Below are 21,818 nucleotides of genomic sequence, written 5' to 3'. Positions count from 1 at the left end.
GAAATCTGGATTGAGGCCATTATCTATTATGTTCAGCAGAGCCATGAATTAATGCCCCGAAATGCCTCTTGAATGGGTTGGATCTGTTTGCTTTTCAGAGGAGAACAGAGGAATCAGTCAGGGGAGTGGTGGTACTAGTCCTTCTGGGAAGATAGCTGGTTGGGAGGAATATGAATGAACTTGAATGCCACTCAGTGGTAAAGCACAAGATTGGAATGCAGAATGCCCCAGGTTCAATCCTTGGCATTTCCAGCTAGAGCTGGGAAAGACCCTTGTCCAAAAGCCAGAGAGCTCCAGCCAGCCAGATGGACCAGTGGCCAGAGTCACCAGAAGGCATCTTCCTGAGCTCCTAAGGTTGTTTCTTACTTGCTGGCAAGCATTTCTCCATGTGTGTTTGCAGCAGGACCCACCCAATTCCTGTGGCTGTCATTTGTTTTAACTGTATTTAATTTGAAATGGTTGTAACTTGCCCTGGGACCTAATATAATAATAGGGTGGAATCCAATGTCATAATACTACAGTTGTTCCATCAGCACAGTTATTTCTCCTTGCTAGACAGAACAATCTCTCCCCTGCCTTCTGTGCTGTCCTGGGGGTTCCACACACCCCAGAGCCAATTGAGGGGGGGACAGGGCATGCAGGAAGAGGAGAAAGGGGGAAAGGCCCATTGCTCTAGAAGGCTAGCACAACTATTTAGCTGAGTCTGGCCCAAGATGATGATTTCCCAGTCCCTTGCCGTTCTGTGTGAGATGTGGTTATCTCTCAATTTAGCTTGACGAAACAGAACCACAAACTTTTATACTCCGGCTTCCACATTGGTCTAGGCTTCATTACTTTGTGTTACTGTAACGGCTGATGAAGGATCAGGTCCTAGATTTTGAGTCCAACTTAATGATGCTGAGATTACACCCACTGAAATCAATTTAAATTAGTGATCATTAGCTTAATTCGCCTTGACTTACCGGTAAATGGGTTTACTCTACAAATGAATAGGGTTGCAATGTTAACCCCACTTACATAAAGTAAACTCCATGAAAATCAGTAGGATGTACTTCTAACTTGTTGGGGTTAGGATTGAGCTGTGAGTCTTGATCCAACCTATCCAGTATCTCTAAAGCAGAGGTTGCCAGCACAGTGCCTTCTGGATAATTTGGACTACAATCTCCCAATTACCCCCAGCCAGCATGGCCACTGGTCAAGGAAGATGGGAGTTGTAATGCAAAAACATCCAGTGGATTGACTATCCCTGCTCCAAAGAGTTGCTTAAATCCTCAATAATAGCCAGGGGTTATTAAGAGGGATTTGTGAAGGGATGTGAGGATATGTTGATGAAGATATATGGGGATTTTATAGCACAGAAGATTTAGAAGGTTAAGACTGGATTCATCCTAAATTCCTTATTGGTTCAGAGCTTATGTGTTGACCATTGTTCTGAGCTGGTTTTAAGCTATGGGAGATTCTAACTAAACCTTAGTAAGAACTTTCTGATGGTAAGAGCTGTTTGATCGTGGAACAGACTCCATCGGAAGGTGGTAGACTTTCTTTCACTGGAGGTGTTTAAGCAGAGGTTGTGAGGCCAGCTGCCAAGGATTCTCTAGCTATGATTCCTGCATTGAAGGGGGTTGGACTGATGACCCTTGGGGTCCCTTTGAACTCTATGATTCAGACATGAGCAGCACTGACTCCACAATAAACTGCCATTTGACAATGGTTGACAGAGGGTAACAAACCTGTCCCAATATAATGCTTCGGAGACTAACCCATGTCTTCTATAGCACCTCAATTCCTCTGCCTAATAGTTTTAAGAGACCACAGAACTGGAAGGAAATTCCATGCAGCATCTGATTTGTATGAGGCTTTTAATAGTTGTTTGTATGAAATGGGAATCGATGCCTTGTGGGTGTGCTTACTCCTTCCCTTCCCTATATAAACAAAGTTGGGGAATGAATATTCAAAAACATATCCCACTAAGGAAGGCCACCTCTGCCACAGAATTTACAACAATTCTGCTATAAATCTGGTCCAAAGTATGAGGAAGTTGGCGCTGAATTCTTGCCGGGCCTTTAGTGCCTGGAGCCTTTGCATATAACTCCATGGCTCAGCTCTGGAATGTGTGTGAAGCAAGGACCAACGAGGGGATTCTGCAGGAAGTAGAGAGCAAATTCTCCATTTCCCTCACCAAATGCACTGAGTCATCATAACCACCGAAAGTTGTCTGACCTCAGGGGTTATGGTGAATGAAGGTGGGGAGGAGGTGGAACAGGAAATGGGTGCAGCTTGGAGTGCTACCTGTAGGAGAAGGGAGGAGGAGGAGGAGGAGGCAACCACCGTTGGAGGCAGCAATGCTTTTGAATACCAGTTGCTGGGAATCTCTTGTGCTTGAGTCCTGCTTGCAGGCTTCTCTTTGGAGCATCTGTTTGGCCACTGCACAGTTGGTTAGGTTGCAGGTTTGATCCCCATATGGGGCAGCTGCATATTCCTGCATAGCAGGGGGTTGGACTAGATGATACTAGGGGTCTCTTCCAACTCTATAATTTCATGATTCTGAGATGCTGGACTTGATGGGACATTGGCCTGATCCAACAGGCTCTTCTTATGGTCTTATCTTCTTTCTTCTGGGGCAGACATTTAGGATAAGAACGTCTACTGGCAGTGAGTTCCACAGGGCATGGCCTTGCTACGCGAAAGGCTTGGCCAGTGAACCTCAGGGGCATGTGATTCTTGCGAAGATTTTAAAAAGCAGGGGGAGACCTTTCTATGCATGCCACCCTCCCTGAGCAACTTGGAGGAAAATGTGGACTAGAAATGTATTAAATAAATAAATCTCTGACATGTGGGAGGAAGACACAGAGGCTGTGTACACACTGTGCATTTAAAGCACACTCGGAGCACATTCTTCTGCCCAAAGAATTCTGGGTATTGTAATTTGTGAACTCTAACTCTGGGTACTACAGTACCCAGAATTCTTTGAGGGAAAGAATGTGCTTCAAATGTGCTTTAAAAGTATAGTGGGGGGGGCAGACTTTGGTCTTTCAAATTTCAGCAAGAATAGAAGAACAATTGAGGACAAAAGGAAAACTCAAGTGTTCACTTCAGAAATATCAGTATTGTTGTTGTTGTTCAGTCGTTCAGTCGTGTCCGACTCTTCGTGACCCCATGGACCAGAGCACGCCAGGCACGCCTATCCTTCACTGCCTCTCGCAGTTTGGCCAAACTCATGTTAGTAGCTTCGAGAAAACTGTCCAACCATCTCATCCTCTGTCGTCCCCTTCTCCTTGTGCCCTCCATCAGTATACAGTACCTCAAAAATCAAACCAAAAGAAAACAGGATGTATTACAAAGACGACAGGTTCCGTCACACAGCATAATACTTCAGTATTTCTGTGTTAATGTTGAATTAATTTCTTTTAGTATTCCAAGCTTCGAGAGATGCTGCCAGCAGCTGCTGTTGCAAATCAGTACATAATAACATGCATGGAAGGCATTTGGTGTCTGCATACCTTGTAAGGCTCTCAAGGGAGGTTGGCAATATTTCAAAAGTTGTTATACCAAAGAGAAAGTTCCAGGTCCTGTAGAGCTCTCTGTTTCTGTACAATTGACAGTCTCACAGCAGTTCATAAAGATGTTGAAAGGTCCTTGGACTTAAGATTCACGTTTGCATCCACATCAGAAATATGCAAGGGAGAAAGCATCTCAAAGCACTAAAATTCTGAAAAGCTTTTTCCATACAAAAGGGTGCAATCACATACTGTCAGCACTTGAAGTGTTTAAAGCTAAACCCCCAGCACAGTTATTATATGGGGCTCAGATCTGGACAGGCACTCACCTTGGATCTACAGAAGCTGTTCAATCTAATTTCCTAAGGCAATTTTTTCCTGTTCCATCCTGTGTTCCAAATGCTTCATTTGGAAGCTAATATCCCCTCTGTTGAATTACAGATTTGGTGGAGGACATTTAATTATTGGCTTTGGCTAAATTTAAACCCCACTGGTCTACTACCCTTAGTATTGCAAGATTGTCATGAGAGCGCTTGGACTAAAATTGTCATCGAAAAGCTTTACTTTTCTGGTTTATCACCACAACAGTTATTAACACTGGGCTTCAGTAAAGCAAATAATTTAATTAGACAGTGCCTAGATCAGGGGTCTGCAACCTTTAAGACCAAAAGAGCCACTTGGACCCATTTCCGAAGGGGGAAAAAAACTGGGAGCCGCAAAACCATTGCGACATTTAAAACAAATATAACACTGCATTTTATTTTTAAAAATACGATTTAAATTTTAAAAAATCCGATTTAAATTAAAAAAAATCCGATTTAAATAAAAAAAAATCCAATTTTTTAAAATAAAAAAAAAATCATTCATTTTTATCCACCCTGGGGACCACTACCAGGTCACAGCCTGATCCAAGGTGGGTTGCAACAGCATACAAATATTTGATTTGTTGTTGTTGTTTTAAAAAAATGAGTCCTCAACTGCACACTTGTGTTAAATGTTTGTCCCATGTCTTATTGAAGACTGCTGGCTTTTACAATAATCTTAGTGTCTTTTACCCTTAATATTCCAGACCAGAGGCTATGTTCACCTCTTCCAACCTCCTCTCTTGCTAAATAAAGCACAGAATTGCACCAGAGAAGCCTGTGATGTTTGTGCTGACTTGCATACAGGTGGCTGTAGTAGTTCATAGTGTTCAAACCTTTTTAGGGGAGTTCCCTGCCCCCTTAATGACAATGGCGATAGATTTTGCACATGAACACAGATCCAAGTTAGGACTCCTCTCTTCCACGCCAACGGCTGCTTTGTCAAGGCTCCCCTAACACACACTCAGGACAGAGGAAAAACTGCAAAACGTCCCGGCCTTGCTCCGGGGCGGAAAGAGACGCGCGCCCGCGAGAGCGCGGTCTGAGGCTGCGAGCAGAACCAGGAGCGAAGGAGGCAGCGGCAGGGAAACAGGCGCCGCTTCCTCGACCATTTTTAAAAAGAGGGCTTCCCCCCTCGCCCGCCGCCCCTGGCCCAGCCCGCAGCTGCCTACCTCGTCGTCGCCTCGACGCAGCAGCCAGCAGCCTTCCGAGAGGAACCGCGGCCAGCCCTCCCCCGCGGTCCCACGACCCAGCCGAGGAGTCCTGGCCTCAAGTGCCCATGCAGGGACGCGTCTGAAGGCCCCCTTCCTGCCCCCATCCCGTCCCGCCTCCCAGCTGCCTCTGGATGCCATGGGGTCCCACATACCCGCCGGCCCCGGAGCTCCCCTGTCCGCCCCAAGGCCGCCTCCCACGCTAGGAAGACTCCCGGAGCTGGGCAGGGTTGGTCCCGCCAGGCAGGCTCGGGGGGCGGCCTCTCCCATGGGCGCCTGCTTCGGAGGCAGAGGCGGGGTCTTCAAAGTTCCCCCTCCCGCTCGCCCAGCTCCATTTTTTCCCGAAGGAGCGTGCGCGCCACAGGCGCGCTCCCCGCCAGAGCCCTTGGCTGAGCTGCGCCACTTCTACTGCGTCCCCACCGCCTCCGAGCCCCGCTGCCCCGCTGTTCAAGGCCAGGTGATCCTGGGTACGCACCTGAGCAGCGCCCTCAGCCTCCGGAGGGCGGGCTGCCGGCCAGCTGGAGGGCGGTTGCTGCCAGCTGGAGAAGTGGGCGGGCGTATCCGCCCCGGAGCCCCGGAGCCGCGGCAGCCGTGTAAAAGAGCCGCATGCGGCTCCGGAGCCGCAGGTTGCTGACCCCCGGCCTAGATGATATCAAGCGACAGAATAATCTGGACACAATAAAGAAATTTTGTCCATGAAATGATTATTTTCCACCTTGTCATTTTGATATGTCGGCACCCTATTTGCAAAATTTAACATTTCCTATATACATATGCTGCCTTCAGCTGTACTTGAGGGTCGATTTCAAAAAATTCTGCTGGGAAAATGGTTATGTCCATGTGGAGATGGCAGTATTGAGTCAGTGGCTCATGTGCTTCTAGCTTGCACTCTTTATAAAGGTTTGATGTTATTTCCCCTCTACTAATGTCCATACCGGGTCGCTCAACCATTGCTACTGTGTCCTTTCTTAGAAGATCAAGATGACCAGGTGACAGCAAAAACTGCAGGTTTTTTTTAGCAGGGACCAATAGAATAAGATCTATTATTTGATTATGGATGTAAACCTCCAGAATGTATTTTGTATAGTTACCAGTAAATTTTTACCTCTATCTTCCATACACTGTATTTTATTTTATTGCTAATGCTAGTGGCTGATGCAAATAAAGATTTTTTTCTGATTCTGATTCATGTTCATATCTTCAAACACCTCACTTCAAACACCCAACACTTCAAACACACATGTTGGGAATTTCTTGAAACACAGTACTGTAGGCCAAAACTCCTTTCAGGTGGAGATCCCCACCCTGGGTGCTGGTATGTAAAAGGTAAAAGGTAAAAGGTAAAGGACCCATGAAGTGTTAAGTCTGGTCAAAGGCAACTATGCGGTTGCAGAGCTCATCTCGCCTTCAGGCCGAGGGAGCCAGCGTTTGTCCACACACAACTCCCCAGGTCATGTGGCCAGCATGACTAAACCGCTTCTGGCACAAGGGGACACCATGACGGAAACCAGAGCACACGGAAATGTTGTTTACCTTCCTGCCACAGTGGTACCTATTTATCTACTTGCACTGGCATGCTTTCTAACTGCTAGGTTGTCAGGAGCTGGGACAGAGCAACAGGAGCTCACTCCGTTGTTAGACCACAGTGCCAGGACTTGAAGCCATGTAATTGAACCCAGATCCGTGCCACCTGTGGTAGATTTTATAAAAACGGAAATGGACTGTTGGTTTACTGCAATATGGAGCGCCCCCCCCCCCCCGCCACGAGAGAGGGCATGATTGGCTAAAACACTGAACAGGAGCACTTAACAAAAGCATGTTACGGGACGGGTCCCGTTTGTCTCAAAGCATTGCTGTTTCTTGATCCTTATGAACACACGTATCTACATTTAGATTTTGATGGATCTATCTGGTTCTATTCCAAACCCTTTCTAGCAAGCTTTCTCGGCCCGCCCCCCAACTTGGACACGTCTTTGCAAAAAGTACCGGGCAAACCCCGAAGAGGGGGCGAGGGGCCGAGCAGGGAGCGTGACTGCCGTCGCTGCCGCCAACCCAATCAACCATCCCCGAGAGAATCGCCTGGATTTTCCCAGAGGTCGGACTTGGGCTGCCAAGGGAGGCGTGCCGCCCTCGGGAAGGGAGGGGAGAGGAAGCAGGCGCGGAATCCGGGAATGGCGCTGCTGCTGGTGGTTCAGCGAGGTGCGCATCGGAGAGCGAGGCTCGCGGAGAGCCGCGCTTAGGAGCGCCCGCCTCAGCCGCCGGGGCAGGAGCATGCCGGACCCTCTGCTGGTGGCGCTGGGCTGGGTGGTGGCGGCAGCGGCTTTCGCCTCGACGTGGCCCGTCCAGGTGGCAGGTGAGACCCCAACGTGGAGAGAGCGAGAGAAAGAGAAAGTCCCCAGCAACCTGGGCAGGGCGTCCCATGGAACACACGGGGGCTTTCTCTCGAGGAAGTGGGCAAGACGGTGGCTTTTTCACTGCTCACACTGGGTCAGATTTATCTATTGGTTATTCAGTTCATGAAATGTATATCCCACTTGATCGTAAGGAAAAGCCTCCAGCGGTTTACCAAAACAAGTTTTAGATCGGCTGCTTTTTAATCGACTGGCTGGTTGTTTGATGCTGAGCTTACTTTTCTTCTTATTCAATGGACCCGTTGCTTTGTTTCCTAAAATAAAACTGTAAAAGCCGCCCTAATAGTTGGGTAGAAGAGGGCAGTGATTGGCGAGGGGCATTTGGTGATTTGTTATTTTACCTGGCTTCCAGTGACTGCACACTCTGTTGCTTGTGTGGGTGTGCTTTGGATTAATCTTCTGTCCAGCACATGGAAGGGCCAAAAAGTGATATACAAATGAACCATTGTTGTTATTATTATGCCCCCAAAGTGATATTTATTTTATTGCATAAAATTTATACACTGCTTGATTGTAAAAAGAAGAAGAAAGAAAGCTCAAAATCTTCAAAGTGGTTTTCCAAAGAAAGATAAAATAATTAAATTATCAATAAGAAAAATAAACAATAGTGATTTAAGACTTTTGAAAAGTCAATATAACAGTAGACTAAAGACAGATTAAAACTCACAGAAACTCAACTTTCTAAACATCTGGGTAGGCTCACCTAAAGACAAATGCTTTTAGAATGTTTTCTGAACAAGAATTATGATATAAGAATACATGATAAAAATGAATAACAACAACAACAACAACAATAATAATAATAATAATAATAGTATAACAGTGGTGAGGGGCTCCAGCCTGTGTTGAGAAGCACTGCATCTCTTGCCAACCTGCTGCCTTCCAGGTGTTTGGGAGCTGCTGATGGGAGTTGTAGGGCAACATGGGGAAGGCTCACTACCACCCAACCTGGCCCCAAACATTGCTCCTCTCTCTTTAACAGTGGTCCACTGCTGAAGCTTTCACACCAACACACCAACACTTATTATTTCCCTATCAGGAAAATCACCACCTGCTGAATTTCTGTTGAATTTGCTTTTTAAGGCACAGGAGCAATGCCAATTAAAAATGTGGCAATCCTGAGTTACCTTTAAGGTGCTTGGGGCCATGGTAACTGAACAACCAGCAGATCAATTTATTAATTTTTAGAAAGGGTCATACACTTGTGAGTCACCCCATTGCTTTTGTACTTGCCAGCCATCTAGGCGAAGGGTGCCTGAGTGTTTTTTTGTTTCTGTTTCCCTGCTCTAACTGCATAGGCAACATGGCACCTTTTCTCTCTTGTATTTCCAAACCCAGGGGGAAAGCAGATGCAGTGGGCTCAACTACTATGTTCACCCCCCACTCCATTCAAGCGCAAGGGTTTGAGACTTTTTAGTTTAGAGAAAAGGCAAGCGATTGGCAACTTGATAGAAGTTTATAACATGGCACTGAGAAGGTGCACAGAGAAAAGTTTTCCTCCCTCTCTCTTAATGCTATAACTGGTGGGTGTACAATGAAGCTGAATGTGGGAGATTCAGGATAAACAAAAGATTACTTCTTCAACCAGAGCATATTTAAGCTATGGAGGCAATGATGGCTACCAACTTGGAACGGCTTAAGGGAGCTGGGTATGCTTAGCCTGGAGAAGAGAAGGTTAAGGGGTGATATGATAGCCATGTTCAAATATATAAAAGGATGTCATATAGAGGAGGGAGAAAGGTTGTTTTCTGCTGCTCCAGAGAAGCGGACACGGGGCAATGGATTCAAACTACAAGAAAGAAGATTCCACCTAAACATTAGGAAGAACTTCCTGACAGTGAGAGCTGTTCGACAGTGGAATTTGCTGCCAAGGAGTGTGGTGGAGTCTCCTTCTTTGGAGGTCTTTAAGCGGAGGCTTGACAGCCATCTGTCAGGAATGCTTTGATGGTGTTTCCTGCTTGGCAGGGGGTTGGACTGGATGGCCCTTGTGGTCTCTTCCAACTCTATGATTCTATGATTCTAAAAGAGGATTGGACAAATTCATGGAGGGCAAGGCTATCAATGGGTACTAGGCATGATGGCTAAGCTCTACCCCCACTGCCAGATGCCTCATGCTTCTGGACATTAGCTCCTGGGAATATCAGGTGGACAGAGTGCTGTTGCGCTCATGTCCAGTTTGCAGGCTTCCAACAAGGATCTGGTTGGTCACAGTGAGAAGAGATCGGTCATTGGCCTGATCCAGCAGACTCAACTTATGCTCTTCTGTTCTGACGTCAAGGTGATGGGTGAGATGCTGGATTTTGTAAATTAAAAAAGGGTGTGGGGGGGACATTGTTAGCTCACATTAAAAATAAGAAACATCCATTAATCCCAATGATATCCAAATGAGACTGATTATAAAGATATGTGCTCAGATGTAGAAAGGGCAATGCGATCTCCAAACCACTGAGTAATGGATGGTGGGTGTTTTTCCTTTCAGTCTCTTTAGGACTTGCCAGATCCCCTTTCGTTGTTCATCCATTAGCCCCCACCTCAGAGGGACATAATTTAAAAGTGTGTGAACATCTGCAGATACCAAGGATTCTGATTTTAGCGTAGAAAGAGGTGCTTGGGTGAGGGGTGCTGAACCCTCTCACACACCTTTGCACCCTTTTCCCCATTACCTCAGGTGCTTTTCTCACAGCTACCTCTGATTCTGGAAATGGGCTGGACTGAGGAGAAAAGTGCCTGAGCTGACGGAGCAAGAGGAGCCCTGGTGGGGGAAGGGGAGAAGGCTCAGCTTCCCTTGCCCTGTATTGTAGGGGTAAGAGCAGCTTTTGTCAGCCTTACAGGTGTTTTGGATTACACTTCCCAGCAGCTGCAGCCAGCGCAGCCACGGTACCGTTAACTCCAGCATCCGAGAGCCCAGCTGGCTGGGGCTGATGGGAATTGTAGTTAGGAATGGGAAAGGATTTTTGTTCGCTCCAGAATTGGAAGCAAACCTCTCTGGTCTTCATCCAATGGCTCACATTGGATCACATGTTTAGACTGGATTACATGTGTGTGAACTTCTCAGGTTGTGTTTCGTTTGTGCTAACATCCTGGTTTTAGTTTCATTTCTTTACCAGGTGGTTCAGGGGCGTTCTAGCTCTTTTTGCATTTCTGTTCAAAAATCATTTCTAGCTACTTGAAAGATACAGTATCTGTATCGGAGTTTTTAAAAAGATGTTATTAAGGTGTTTTTTATTGTTTTTATTACTTGTTGTTTGTCACTCTGGGCTCCTTTGGGAGGAAGGGCAGTATAGAAATTGAATAAATTAAAATAAATTAAAATTGTGTGTGTGTGTGTGTGTGTGTGTGTGTGAAAATTGCTTAAAATATCCACATGGTTATCAGATGGAACAGACTTGCTGGTCTGCTTGTGTTCAAGGGACACAAACCAGATTAAGGCTGCATTCACAACATACAATTCAACTGCAATGATACCACTTTAACAAGTCATGGCTTCTGCCAAAGAATTCTGGGAGCTGTACTTTGTTAAGGATGCTGAGAGTTTTTAGGAGACCCCCTATTCCCTATTCTCCTCACAGAGCTCTCATTCTGTCAGAGACCCTGATTCACCAGACCATTTGGTAGGGTGGGTCCTTTTTGAAGTGGGGTTGGGCTAGATGACCCTTGGAGATCCCTTCCAACTCTATGATTCTAAGTGTAGCCACATGGTGAGGCTTCACTCTTAGGGCAGCTGTTCACATCTAGCACCCTTGAGACTTGATTCAGTGGCTTTTAACTTGCCACCAGAACTCACCCACTGTGCTTTGTGGTAAAGGTAAAGGGACCCCTGACTATTAGGTCCAGTCGCAGACGACTCTGGTGTTGCGGCGTTCATCTCACTCTATAGGCCGAGGGAGCTGGGTCATGTGGCCAGCATGACTAAGCCGCGTCTGGCGAACCAGAGCAGCGCATGGAAATAGCGTTTACCTTCCCACCGGAGCGGTACCTATTTATCTACTTGCACTTGATGTGCTTTCGAACTGCTAGGTTGGCAAGAGCAGCGACCGAACAACAGGAGCTCACCCTGTTGTGGGGATTCGAACCGCCGACCTTCTGATTGGCAAGCCCTAGGCTCTGGGTTTAGACCACAGTGCCACCCACATCCCAATTTGTGGTAGGCTAGCCAAAACCACAGGATCTATGGAGTAAGATGTGAAACAAGAAGAATGGTGCCTCCAGAATGTCACTATTTTGCACAACAAACCCACTTTCTGAAAATGAAATAAAAATCCTCCCATACTTTTAGTGGTTAGGAAAGTGACAGGAGAGTAACAGGGAACTGTACTGAAAAGTGTGGGGTGAACTAATGACAAGTGGGAAGAAATATAAGCACCCCCACAAGCCAATTGGGATGAATGCTCATTGTCCTGTAACTGGCCCATAATAATATTTGTTAACAAGTAATAACAAATGCTCAATACATAGTCTAGCCTCTGTATAAGCTTTGTGCAAGCAGATCAGGATGCTGAATAGCAGAGTCCTCAGTGTGATTTAATTTAAAGTGTCTGCTGTGCTACCATTTGTCTGCATCAACTGGGATGAAGGGCCTCACACTTTCTAGTGCATATCTTAAAAGTACCGGTATTTGTGTGCATGTTTGACTGTATGTGTATTTGCAGACACATGGATTTTTCAGAGACATCGTGAGTTGGGATTGCACCTCGGACTGGTTATTCATCTTACTTGTTTGCTGTTGTGTGTGACTGTGTGAAGCAGACACAAATGAATGAAAGATGCTTTCATCAAAAACACTTGAGTTCACCAGCAAACAACGCCAGCTGTCAGGTCTTGGTTACTCTGTGCATATTGAGCTAGGCATCTCTTGCAAAAAACAAAAAACAAAAAAACTTAGCAAAATTAAAAGTTTGGAAATATGGGTTTGGTCTCTGTTCCCCACTCTGCATCAAAATATAACTTTTAGTAGTGAGAAACAATTGGCAGCCTTTATCAATGAGTTCTTCCTCCCATCAGGGCCACTGCAGGATGCTGCTTCTCACAGAAAACAGCAGGGATTTGTTTTGGGCTGGGGAGCTCCCACTACTTAGTGAAGCCCAGGACCCAATGAGATCTGTGGACAAGGACAAGTTAGGACTCTGGGACAAGGGTGCTAGGCGGGCATTCCATGTAGCGGGAGAGTTCGACCCCAAAACCTGAGGCTTTGAGGCTGCGTGAGTGACAGCAACTTAAACGGTGGATGCAAACCCACCCCTGAAGGAGAAGGGCCAGACTTCATCAAGGGAGTCACGACTAAGGTCCTCCTCACAACAACTAATGGGATTCGGCTGGGTGTGGTTCCAGCAAGCTCCAGCTCAAAAGCCCCAGTATCAGGTGGGAAGAGCTGCTTTTTGCCTTGTACCTGGCCCTCTACTTGCGTGGAATGAGACCTTGGACTGCCCCTCGACTTGCATCTTTCCTGAGCCCTTGCTTGAACCACTGTTTGCCTGGGACTGGACCTCGGACTGGCCTTGGGTGTTGCTGGTCTTGCGTCCGTGGCAGCTCTGTTTTTATGGAAGTGCCTCTGCACCTCAGGACCCAGCTAGGACAGGACACGCCCCTCCCCAAATTTTATTCAACTGTAGCCAAGGGTCAGGCTAGGCAGAGAAAGGGGGTGTCCCTCTTATGCTGGTTACAGTTAATCCAATTTCTCTTCTGTTGTTCTTTGGAAGACAGAGCCAGCCACCCCCTGAGGTCAGATCCCCAGGCCCTTTCAAATTCTGCAAGGCCTTGCTGTTGCAATTGGAGGAGGGGAGGTAAGCTCAGCCCTTTGTCCTCCCCTCTCCCCCCTACTTTCCTCCTCACTTCCAACAGGCTCACTGCTGTTCTCCTTCTAACTGGCTAAAGATGCTGGCTGAGTTTATTTTAGGTGTGCACAGGAAACCCAACTGGCGCCTTTAGGGGGGAAGGGAATTGTCCAGGGATAAACACATCTTTCCAGGGTCCAGATAAGATTACATTTGTCTCTGCTGGCACTTCAGTGTGCCAGTTGGTGCCACAATTATTTTGGTTCTTTTTTTTATTACTTTGCTGCTTGTAAGACATGATAATTTCCTGGATAAAAATATAGTTTAAAGAACTCCACTTTTTTCAAATGTGTGTGTTAGGGGGAGGGTTTCCTAGGATATTGTTATTCAAATGTATTTTTTTAGTTAAATATTTATAAAACACAATTTTCAGGTGTATCAAGGTGGCTTACAAAACATACAAAATGTAATAAAATTGGCCTGTAAAACGTAATTTAAAAACATCAGTAGATGCCAGGGCTATCAGACAGGCAGGACCACCCTCAAATTGAAGACTCCCTGTTTTCACTCAAGCCAGCTGCTTCTACCATGTCTCAGCTTGTCCCCTCCTCAGACCTGTCCTTGGTGTCCCACCACCAATGTTGTGGGTCTAAGTCTTCTTCCTCCATGTCATCCCTGGGGATTTTGGGGCTGGCGTCTCCCACTGCTCTTTGCCATCCAGCCAGTCTCTGAGAGTAGATTGGTAGAAAGGGAAGTTCATATTGCAAAGGCTTGCCTAAAGAGTGGAGTTTTCAGAAGAGGACTGAAAGAAGGCAGGGATTATTGCTGCCAAAGACAGTTCCACAGGGCAGGGCCTTCCACACTAAATACTCAGTCCCTACTAAAGGCCAACCAAACCTCAGGGCATGGAGATCCACCCAAAGTACCCCATCAGATGATCTCAGTGATTGAGGGGACACACAAGGGAACAGACAGTTTTTCAGGTGTTTCAGGCCCAGGGCTTTGTGGATTAACACAAGAACCTTGAAACTGTTGTTTGCAGTCTGCTCCTGTGAGCAGCCTGGTCACTGCAGGAATCAAGTCTTGAGGCTACCAGTGCACGGACCACTGTGTGGTCAGGCTGTGTGGTCCAGGAATGGTTTCAGTTGGCATACCATCTAGAGCTGGTAAAAAAAAAAAGAACTATTGGGCATTTTTTGGGTATCCCTCTGTTTTGATATGGTTTGGGCCGTTTGAGTATGGAAATTGAGTTCATCTCATTTATGTACATATTGTCCCTGACATTGCCTGTCATTCAAGTCCTTAAATGCACCTAGTGTGTCCAATTGTCCGAGAGGATTGGTGGATAAAATCATGGTGGATAAAGCTATCACTGGCTACTAGCCATGAGTGCTCTGCTCTGCCTCCATGGTCAGAGGCATCAATGCTTGCTGGAAGCCACAGAAGTGGCACACATGCTCTTGTGTTTGGGTTCTGCTTGTGGGTTTCCCACAGGCATCTGGTTGGCCGCTGTGAGAACAGGATGTGGGCCACTGGCTTGATCCAGCAGGGCTCTGTGTACATTCTCTTGGTTTGGCATGCAAATTTTAAAAAAGGGGGGGACTCAGTTTCTCTTTTTCCCTGTGCTTTCACCCATTTAGATTGTGATCTCCTCCGAGAGCTGTTGTTTAACCGCTTCTGTGAGCATTATATAAATAACAATAAATTATCCATTCCATATGGGTAGGATACCACACAGTCGTCCTTGAATGGGGCCCTAAACAACTGTTGTGTAAAAGCCAAATCTAGCTGGGATCACTGATTGTTGAGTAAATCCCTTGAAGGCAGAGGCCAGATTCCACAAGGGTGAATCTGCAGAATATTCATGCCTCCAACTATTCAAAATCCCACTGCAGGCACTTTGTGTTGTGGGGAAATTAGCATCCTACACCCAGTTTGCATTTAGGTTAAAGTGTTACAGTATCTCCCAAGATCAAGGTGGGGCAATCTTGGCTGTTCTTGCCTATCTCCCCTTGTGCAATTCCCCAGAGCCATAGGTGGGTATTTCCCAAGTAGCTGAAACTCTTTCTGAGAGGTGTATGTTCCAGATTAATCGATAACCCAGAAGCTCAGTTCTGTGTGGTCAGTCCAGGAGCTACAGACGAAGACCTTGATAAAGCACCCCACCCTCCAGACAGCCAACAGTCCTGCCCTTCCTTTCAACCTCTGCCTTACGACAATACCTACACTGTTCCAGATGAACATGTTCATCTTATTGCAGTTATTATTTCATAATCTGTGGATCACTTTGTGTATCCCTGTCCCAAGGTGATTTGCAGGCACATTCTTAAAAACAGCTAAGAGACTATGGTAAGCAGTAGAAAAACAGCTGAGTATATATTTTAAAACAGCACAAAACAAACACCTAAGGCAGATTCCTCTTCATCCAGCAGGAGAAGCCTGTCGAAACAAAAAGTACCTTCAGTTGTTTCTGGGGAATACAGATATCAGTTGCCTGTTGTATCTCAACAGGAATGCTGCCCCTCCAGAGAACATCATAACCTAGGGTGCATGCATCCACTCTCCTAGTCACAGAGGGATGCAATTTCTCCAACCAACCCCATTTTATGGTGGCTTAAGGTGCAGGAGGGGGTGTGTGCGTCTCCTGCAGCAGGATAAATGTTACTAATCAATGGCTAAAAACCAAGCTGCTGTCAGTGGCAATCCAGGACATGGTTGAAAAACCGGCACCCCTGATCTCACAGTGAGTGCCAGCTCTTGTTGTTGTTGTTCAGTCGTTCAGTCGTGTCCGACTCTTCGTGACCCCATGGACCAGAGTACGCCAGGCACGCCTATCCTTCACTGCCTCTCGCAGTTTGGCCAAACTCATGTTAGTAGCTTCAAGAACACTGTCCAACCATCTCATCCTCTGTCGTCCCCTTCTCCTTGTGCCCTCCATCTTTCCCAACATCAGGGTCTTTTCTAGGGATTCTTCTCTTCTCATGAGGTGGCCAAAGTACTGGAGCCTCAACTTCAGGATCTGTCCTTCTAGTGAGTACTCAGGGCTGATTTCTTTGAGAATGGATAGGTTTGATCTTCTTGCTGTCCATGAGACTCTCAAGAGTCTCCTCCAGCACCATAATTCAAAAGCATCAATTCTACGGCGATCAGCCTTCTTTATGGTCCAGCTCTCACTTCCGTACATTACTACTGGGAAAACCATAGCTTTAACTATACGGACCTTTGTCGGCAAGGTGATGTCTTTGCTTTTTAAGATGCTGTCTAGGTTTGTCATTGCTTTTCTCCCAAGAAGCAGGCGTCTTCTGATTTCGTGACTGCTGTCACCATCTGCAGTGATCATGGAACCCAAGAAAGTGAAATCTCTCACTGCCTCCATTTCTTCCCCTTCTATTTGCCAGGAGGTGATGGGACCAGTGGCCATGATCTTAGTTTTTTTGATGTTGAGCTCTTAGATCTGTACTACTAATTCTTGAAGCGGATTAGAGGTGGCTGTTCATGCCTCAGAATTCCATTGAAAATGTGTCTGTGCTGGGCAATCTTACCTTTTATCTCCCTGTGTGTGCCAACCTGTTGGCACTTCCTCTGCAGCCATAAGCTGCCTTGCTCTTTGTAAAATGAGTGAAAACAGTTCCACCAAAGGTATGCCCTAGGCAATAATGGGTCCTTGGAGGTGTGATTGCAAAGTTAGTATATTCCTTTGTCAAGCTTGTTTGACCTCAGTGCTCTTTGAGGGCCTGTCCCTGAACATTTTACTATGAAAACATGTTAACGTTTGGGGTAATGAAAACACCCTAATGGCAAAAATTGATGCATTTCAGGGGCATTTTATGCCTCAGGTGGTATTTTGTTTGTTTGTTTGTTTCCAGAAGGAAAACTGAAAGTGATAGGTAGCTAAAATGTGAGGACCTTGTATGGGTGACAATTTGTGACAATGTCCTAGAACGACTTCCTGGTAGGTCTGTTTCTATGTGACTTGCACAATAATAAGAGTACTGAGGGAACACTTTGGCATCCACAAAATTGGATGAAGGTTAAGAAGAGGCTGGAGTGGGGCTGCATCCTGCATTATAGACACTGCCTTGAGACACTGCGGTACTCCAGCAGCACCACCCTGAGTGTCTCCCATCCCCACTGCCAGAGACAGTGGAGAAGCAGCGGCAGGAGCTCAGAATCCCCTGCCACTGCTGCTTCTTGTTTCTGCAGCAGCGGGCAGCATGGTGTGACAGTAGGCAGGCCCAGGGGCAGGATTTGCTGTCTCAGGATTCCACCTCCACCTGAGGCAGCTGCCTCAGCTTGCCTAATCATAAGGCTGGCTCTGTCTCTAAGCTCCTTTCCAGCTCTTTATGTGATGTAATAAATCATCTGAAAATCTGCAGAATCATTTCCTCCCAGTTTGCCCTGAAAGTGGAAAAGGTTGAATTGAACACTATGAGGGCACTTTGAAACTCCCTCCCCCATTATGAGAACACGATGCCTGCTCTTCTCTCACAGAGAGTCTGTGAACATGACAGACCTCAGACAGGTGCCTCTAAATATCACAGAAATAGCAAGCAGCGTTTCCTGCTTCTGCTCCATAGGGGCACCAGAGTCCTCTGCAAGGTTAGCTGCTGATGTGTATCTCAGAAGTCACGGCCATTTCTTTTGATAGCCTGACATCTGGGTTGGCTCAGTGGTGTTAACAGGCACAGCTACTCGTTTTCAAAAATAAAATAATGAAATTGCTCCTCAAAGAGGAAAGAGTTGGGCAATCACAGTCTATGCTGGCAGATCGTCATCTTTCTCACATGATCCTTTTTCCTAATGCATCAGAATTCATGGCACATTTGCTACAGCAAGAATTCAAGAGAGTTGCGCAACCTGCAGCTGTTTTGAATATGGAAACGATTTTATATAATCGTTCTCTGGTTTGAAACCGAAAACATGCCATGGCAAAGTATAGTTTGGCCATCTGAAGAAGCTTTGGGCTTGTGTGCTTCCTAAACTTTATTTATCGTTCTGACAATTTGTATAACACTTAACAACAGTTGCCTCTAAGCAGTGTACAAGAGACTCAATGCAATGAAACTAAAATGAGCTAAAACGATAAAATCGGCTGCAAAAATGTTCTCTTGCCATCCACACTGATTTCCTCCTTCACTTCCTAGTTTGATCAGGCCATAGTTTACTACTACATCCGAATTAAGCATGCTAGAACTTTAAAGAATAGACCACATAGATATGTGAGCATCCTGCCCTGAAAGCAGTGGAGCCTTTGAAAGCATTCATTCATTCATTCATTCATTCACTTATAAATCCCATGACAGCCAGTGTTGCATAGTGGTTAGAGTGTCTGACCAGGACCTGGGAGGCCAGGGTTTAGCCATGAAATGCACTGGGTGACCAGTTGCTGCATCTGAGGCTAACCTACCTCACAGGGTTGTTGTAAGGATAAAATGAGGGGGGGGAGCCAGGTACACCACCTTGAGTTATTTGCAGGAAAGGTGTGTGTGTGGGGGTAATAAATATAATATATAAAGCATCCAAAAGCAATTTAACAATGAAAGCAATAAAATAAATAAATAAAAATAGAGAAATAAATCTCTATTTAAAAGGCTTGTTGTAAAGGGAAGATCTTCAATAGGGGCCAGAAAGACAATAGAGACGGCATGTGGTTTATATGTAATGGGAGTCTGTTCCAAAGCGTAAAGGCCTGATTCTGACACCATGCAGAATGTACCCCCTGATGAGATGCTGTTGGTTATGGTCCCCAATATGACTGCAGTGATTTGTTAGGTAAATGCACAGCAAGATGATATTTTAGGTACCCTGGTCCCAAGCTGTATAGAGTACCAGTACCAGCATCTCAGATATAGCCCAGTGGCTGCTTGGTAGCAATTCAAATCAGTGCAGATGTTTGCAAAAGTCTCAGAAGGTGCTCACTGCTGCCTGCCCACCCACCCCACCCCCATTCCCCAAAGACCCAGTGATTTATCTGGGACAAGAGAGGGGTGCATGCCAGGTCCCAGCTGTCTTTTCCTGCCTTGCCACAGGTAAGTCCCTGGGCTTAATGGCAATAACTACACATACTTGGTACTCTGAATCAGCCTCAAAGTTTGGCATGCTACTAGTAGGGAGAGTGTCGTCGCACTCAGGTCCTGATTTTGGGCTTCCCATAGGTTTTATCTGGCCACCATGACAACAAGATGCTGGACTAGATTGGCCTGCTTTGACCTGATCCAGATCTATTTTGTATTTGTATAATTTTCTCTTCTATTTAGTATCAGCCATTTTATTAGGCTAGTTTATTTGTATACAGTGTTTATGCTGTTAAATTAGGTTTGCTCATTTGTATTGTTTTACACAACATTGTATGGACCACCGATGCCCTTTTTCTATTTATTGACATTGTGACTTACAATCCTTTCTAATGTTTTTGAACAGTAATGCTTATTGTTCGTTTGATATGTTGTGAGCCTTTTGGGGCACAGTTTTCTGGGAAAGAGGCATACAAATAAACAGACAGTGATCGATGTGCTGTTTTCTTGCTGCAGGAGAACCGGAAGTAGCAAAAGGCTGTGCAAACGAATGCCGTCATCACTTAACCAAACCGATTGCCCTGATCAGACTGCACAATTACACGAAAAGGACATGTGGGACGAAGACTTCGGTGATGTAAGTGCCTTGTGCCATTAATGCTATGCCAGTTATTGTACAATCCAGTTTTCTTCTCATCAGAAGAGATGGAAGTTAAATGCAGTTGTCACAGGGGGCGTGTTTTCTTCCAGTTTTCTTTCTACCTATCCAAAGCTCTTTAAGGAGGTCATAAATGATTAAACTGATTTCAGGAACAAAAAAGGGCGGGAACAGGCTTAAAATACATTGATGTTGTTGTTATGGCAAAAAGCAACGGCTGTAGTGATGCTGTCTTTTGTTTGGCCCTTCCCTCCCTGACTTCTATAGGGTGAGTGTGTAAATTCATTTATTATTATGAGTATATTATATATAGTACTATCAATTTGCATGGTGCCCCAGACATTAGCAATGAGAAGACAGGGCTCCACCTCAAACAGTATATAATATAAAACACAACACAAGCTGAGACTGCAGAGGGAAGAGAGGGAAGAGAGGGAAGGAGTGGGGACAGTAAAGCAGGGAGGACGGTGGCTTTTTAGGGTGCATGCAGAGGTGACAGAGTGTCAAGCTTCACTGCAGCTCTTTAGTTTATTTCTGCTACTCATGCCGGGGAGAAATGTGCAACATAATGTTGATGAATATTTGCAAGGGCTTTTTTTGTTAAATGGAAATGGATGTGGAAAGATGTTTAAGAATATCTTAATTAAGAAATGCTAAAGGATGTGCTTAAATCTGTTGATGATCACTGAGTTTTAAAAATGCTTAACTGAGCTGGATCGTGTCCCTTTTAACTGTTGTTTCCTCTCTCTGTCCAGACTGATCACTAAGAAGAATCTGAAATTCTGTGCAAGACCAGAGGAAGTCTGGGTCCAGGAGGTTATGAGGCAGCTGGATGCACAGAACACTCCTACAGAAGCGACAGCTGGGTTTGGCAAACACTTGGGAGGTACTGTCCCCATATCAGCTCACCCTGGGGGTCCACCTGACACCACTGTCACATTTACCACAGCTACTTACGCTCCCAAACCAACAGTGATGGTGACCGGAACGACCCTTCATCCCCAAACCCTTGCAAGTGGCACTATGGTTTCCCAAACCTCTGTTGGACCAAAGAGATATGAAGGAAGTCTCGCAACTGTTGGGAAAGGCCTGGAAGAGTTCCCTGGTTCAACTCGTGATTTGGTGGCATCTCCATCCAGCTCCCCCATAAGCAATTTTATTACTGCAGATTCCACGGCAAAAGGCACGAGGCCGACCACAGCACCTGCTGCTCCCCCAGCTTCCTCCAAACAACCGACTCCAGTTCTGAGCAGCTCCAGCACAGGTACCGGACGGCAGTCAACTGTGGGGCTCCCAACTGCTGAAGCAAACATGCACACTTCTACCAATTCAGCAGGTACTTTGTCAACGCCAGGCTTTCACCAGGAGAACACAACTGGGAAAAGCAGAGCACAGCCAACCACAAGCACTCCCGAGGTCCCGTTTGCCTTCTCTCCCGGTGCTTTGGCTGGACCCCGAAGTCACACCATCTTCATGGCTTCCGTGGGGACTTTTCTATGTCTCACCATTGTTGCTGTTGTGTGGGCATCCGCTAGGCCCAGCATTTGCACCAGAACACCACCTGGGGAAGTGGTCCAAGGCTTGCTCTTCACTTCCTCTGAGTCTCAATCTGATGCCTTGGCCATGGATATTCTTTAACTTGCCTGTGAATTGTGTCTAAAAATGCTTCTTTCACTCCAGGGGTTTAACCAAGGTCATTGAATAAAATAGGGGGAGCAGGTAAGCCCCATCCTACATATTCAGTCACAAGATGCAGTGCACACACATCAGATGAATGGCAGTGCCCATAAACTTGGGGGGCTGCCCCCCTCAAATATGTTATTAGCAGGGCTGAAGGGACCTCAGCCCCTAGGAGTTGACTTCTATGTTCTAAGGCAAGGCAGATGGTGTGAGC

The 21,818-nt window shown here is 46.1% G+C and overlaps 1 protein-coding gene across 1 annotated transcript in view; it reads left to right on the top strand.

The window, feature by feature from the left end:
* The window catches only part of CX3CL1 (C-X3-C motif chemokine ligand 1), a 32,008-nt gene extending 10,302 nt beyond the window's left edge, over window positions 1–21,706 (top strand). The window contains exons 4-6 of the mRNA XM_033158679.1: window positions 7,006–7,423; window positions 19,783–19,903; window positions 20,680–21,706. Coding sequence (XP_033014570.1) covers window positions 7,006–7,423; window positions 19,783–19,903; window positions 20,680–21,562 — 1,422 coding nt within the window. The 3' untranslated portion in view covers window positions 21,563–21,706. The remainder of the gene's footprint in view (window positions 1–7,005; window positions 7,424–19,782; window positions 19,904–20,679) is intronic.
* Window positions 21,707–21,818: the final 112 nt, after the last annotated feature.

The sequence above is a fragment of the Lacerta agilis genome, chromosome 8, assembly GCF_009819535.1.
Source record: "Lacerta agilis isolate rLacAgi1 chromosome 8, rLacAgi1.pri, whole genome shotgun sequence".
In the NCBI taxonomy this organism is placed as follows: domain Eukaryota; kingdom Metazoa; phylum Chordata; class Lepidosauria; order Squamata; family Lacertidae; genus Lacerta; species Lacerta agilis.
This window is presented reverse-complemented; position numbering and strand designations above follow the sequence as displayed.